This window comes from Psammomys obesus, unplaced genomic scaffold (genome assembly GCF_907164565.1).
Source record: "Psammomys obesus unplaced genomic scaffold, mPsaObe1.curated_primary_1811, whole genome shotgun sequence".
Lineage (NCBI taxonomy): Eukaryota > Metazoa > Chordata > Mammalia > Rodentia > Muridae > Psammomys > Psammomys obesus.
The window spans coordinates 1-3,978 of NW_026586951.1; the positions used below are offsets into that span (position 1 = coordinate 1).

General features: G+C 55.3%; 1 protein-coding gene across 1 annotated transcript; it reads left to right on the forward strand.

Moving 5' to 3' along the window:
* Nucleotides 1-4: 4 nt before the first annotated feature.
* On the forward strand, nucleotides 5-730 carry LOC129673049 (metal transporter CNNM3-like; the record flags this gene model as incomplete). Its single annotated transcript, XM_055602714.1, has 1 exon — nucleotides 5-730. A coding segment is annotated over one exon (726 nt), but the record flags the coding sequence as incomplete, so codon positions are not given.
* Nucleotides 731-3,978: the final 3,248 nt, after the last annotated feature.

Sequence of the window (3,978 nt, forward strand, 5' to 3'; positions counted from 1 at the left end):
GGAGCCGGCGCGCCGGTGGGCCGGCTGCGCCCTGGGCGCGCTGCTGCTCCTGGCCAGCCTGGCGCAGGCGGCCCTGGCGGTGCTGCTGTACCGCGCGGCCGGCCAGCGCGCCGTGCCCGCCGTGCTGGGCTGCGCCGGGCTGGTGTTCCTGGTGGGCGAGGTGCTGCCGGCCGCCGTGAGCGGGCGCTGGGCGCTGGCGCTGGCGCCGCGCGCGCTGGCCCTCAGCCGCTTGGCGGTGCTGCTCACCTTGCCCGTGGCGCTGCCCGTGGGCCAGCTACTGGAGCTGGCAGCGCGGCCCGGGCGCCTGCGGGAGCGCGTGCTGGAGCTGGCGCGCGGCTGCGGCGACCCCTACAGTGACCTCAGCAAGGGCGTGCTGCGCTACCGGACCGTGGAGGATGTGCTCACGCCGCTCGAAGACTGCTTCATGCTGGACTCTGGCGCTGTCCTGGACTTCGGCGTCCTCGCCAGCATCATGCAGAGCGGCCACACGCGCATCCCGGTGTATGAGGAGGAGCGCTCCAACATCGTGGACATACTGTACCTCAAAGACTTGGCCTTCGTGGACCCCGAGGACTGCACGCCTCTCAGCACCATCACCCGCTTCTACAACCATCCACTCCACTTCGTCTTCAACGACACTAAATTGGACGCCGTCCTGGAGGAGTTCAAGCGAGGTAAGGGGCTGCCCCTGGTGGAAAGGATCGCGGCCAGAGAAGGCACTAAAACTTGACCTTTTTCAGAAAGTGATGGCCTTGCGTCTGGGCGTGACCTCTGGAAATATTGAAAGTCCTCCGTTTACACTCGGGGAGGAAGTGCTGTGCGAGTCTGATGCAGGATGGTGGGAAGGTGGTTCCAGGCCTGCATGGGTCATGTAGTAAGACCCTATTTATATAAAAAGAAAGAAAAAAAGAAAAAAGGCTGGGGATGTAGCTCAGTGCTTGCCTAACATACAGGAAGCCCAGAATCGATCCCCCGTCCTCCAGAGAGAAACCCTGTGTTGAAACAACAAAAAGATGTAGGTTCCCCTGTAGCACTCCACCCTCATCCTTAGGGTGCTCCTGGCCCCCAGACGTGCTTCCTCGGAGGGTGGGAGCGGAAGCGCAGCAGGGCTCTGGGTGTGCTGAGCTGTGCGGCATGAAGTGTCAGTTCTTCTGGCCCCAGGTCCACTCATTGAGCCCCTGGACAGTCAGTGCAAGAGGCAGCTTCAGTGACGTGATGGGCACTCTGCATGCCCACGGTCCCTTTGTCTCTGCAGGGGACTTCTGTGCAGATGGTGAGTGGGTGAATGGGAGGCTTGAGTGAGCAGCTCTGGCCAGTGTGTTGGAGGACCGCTCAGGTGTGTCCTGGCTATCTCCTAGAACTTGGTCCTGCAGCCTCTTTCTAGGGAGTGGGTAGGGTGGAGCCTCCTGATAGTATGGTGCCTGGTGCCTGGGCTGTTTCAACCCTCAAACAAGGCACTTACAGTTTAGGCGCCAGCCAGCAGGGTCTTCTTCAGGTCCTGGGAAGACCCCTGCAGCTCTCTTGCTCTGTTAGTTTATCAAAGAGAGAGATAGGTCTGGTGTGCATGTTAAACCTAGGGACTCGTTCCTGAGGTGGTGTTTGTTAGCCTTTTAAGGGTGAACCTGGAGGTATGGGTTCCATTTCTTCCAGAATTATTCCAAGCCTTCCTGTTAAGGGAGCAATATAGAGACCGCCACAGTCCTTTGATGCTCCAAACTCTCTTGGTTCTAAGGTCTTTAAGTTGTTCACTCTCATCAAGGACAGTGGCATATGCCTTGCCAGAGCAAGTTCTGACTGACCTGTGTCAATAGGAAGGAAATGTCCCAGCCGAGGACAGCCACAGGAGGATTGTGCCTGTGAAGCCCCGTGGGATGGGGTTTGGGCGGGAGTGGTGAGCAGGGAAGTGCTCACTGTAGTGTCCCCTTCCAGCTGGACCCATGTTTTGTCCCTTTAAATGCTGTGAGTGTCACCGATTTGGGACAGTGGAGGTTTAAGGATTGCCCTGACTGACTAGAACTGAATTTAAGCTTCAGGGATTGGTACCCGTGGTAAGGATGCTGCTGCTGAGACATGTTTGTCTTCCAGCCCCGTAGTTAAAATGTTCACAGAGGCAAGATGTGCGGTGTGCCTGTGTTTGGCATTATGGATGTCTGTGTGATCAACAGGGCTGTGAGCCAAGAGCAGCACTGACTGGGTGATTTTGGTTTTTTGAGACAGGGTCTCTCTGTGTAGCCTTGACTGACTGGCCTTGAACTCAGATCCTTCTGCATCTGCCACTCAAGTGGTCAATACTAAACCCAGATTGTCTGAGTGGTTTTAACTGATGTGGGCACCAGTGGCTCAGGGAAGCCAGGTCAGGTGTCACATTGGCCTGAGGAGGTGACCCAGGGAGGCATCAGGAGGTAGAATAGAGGACGTTTGCTGCTTGGCCTAGGGCTGTGGAGGCAGAGGTTGTATTGGAGGAGGCCTAGGCCTGACTCAGGCCAGGAGCAGGTGAGTGTTTTCTTACATTGGAATTTGTGTCCTGAGCAGCAGATTCCTAGCAGATAGCTGATATGTACTGCAAACAAAAGACTGCAGAGGAGGTGAGGGTCTGAGGAACAGTCTCCAGAGGTAATGAGTGGTACAGATAGCCTAAGCCCTGGGAACACACACACACAAACAAAAGCAGGAGGATGCAGCTGGAAAAGTTGCCAGGAACAGACTGGACCATGAAGAAAGAGAAGCAGAATACCCCCAAGAGCTAAGGGACTAGCCCACCTTCCAAGAGGAATGGCATCAGGAGAGGTCAGTAGCAGGATGCCCTTGCCGCTGCCCCTCCCCCAACCAAGGGCCAGGGAAGGAACCCAGAGCCGTGTACTTGTTAGTCAAGCACTCTGCCACTTAGTTTTTGCCCTTGATCTTTGGCCCTGGGGCAGAGGACTAATTGGGAGAATGAATGTGGTTGGCCTTCATTCACCACGCATGGCTGCAAAGTAGAGCCCAGGTAGCCGTGACTAGCAGAGGACCAAAGGATGGAGGGTGTGTGGCAGGGGAGAAGCCTTCTACTCTTGGGTTTTAGGAAAATAGAGTCGGTTGAACGTAACATGTCAGCAGGAAGGAAATGTCACAGATAGGGAAGGCCACGGTGTGTGTGCGTGCTTCAGATTTGGGGCATGCAGCCCCTGGAGAAGCAAGCAGGCAGATTTCAGGCATCCTTATGCTGGAGGATTTGGAGTTGGATGCCTCTGTTTAAATAGACTGTTCCAGTAACATGCCTTCTAGAAACAGGGTACAACCTGGAGGGGACTTCCTGGGTCATGCGGTGAATGGCTTCTATGAGCTTGCATTTCCTTTTCTGGGTTCTTTTCATCCCAACTCTTTAGACTTTTGTTCTCCTAAGAAGAAGACGTGTTACAGTCTTCCCGACATCACAGTCTTCCCTTCAGTTCTCTCCGCTCTGCCGAACATCTGAGGCTGTGGTGCCCACTAATCTTACTGGCGCTTGAGTATGTGGTGTCTTGTCCGCTGTGCTTGGGGGCCTGGCTCCCTTGCTCAGTTCAGCCACCAGTAGCCTGGGGAGAGGTGCCCCTTGCACAGATTATTTTGTGCATAAGTCTCCTGAAATAGAGTGTGCTTTGGAGTTGCGGTGACTTGTATCCTCTGGAAAGCAGTCAACCTCTGCTCTCTTCCCTGTCAGCCCCATGAGACGCTTGAAGCACAGGAAGGATTAGGGGACCGGCTTGTCATTCAGCGGCTACCATCACCAGCTTGAGGTCTGCTTTATTATAAAAAGCCAAGTGACAGGGTGCTGAGGTGAGCCAGATCTCAGGGGCTGGGAGTTGTTAGCATGTGTTTTTCTCAAATGTGCACGTGCACACATACAGTTGCTTTCGAAGACAGCGAAGGGTCTTGAGGCATAGGTCCATGGTGGCAAAAGGGGTAAAGCACGAGACCCAGGTTTCTATCCCCGAAGCACACACACAGGCGCGCGCACAC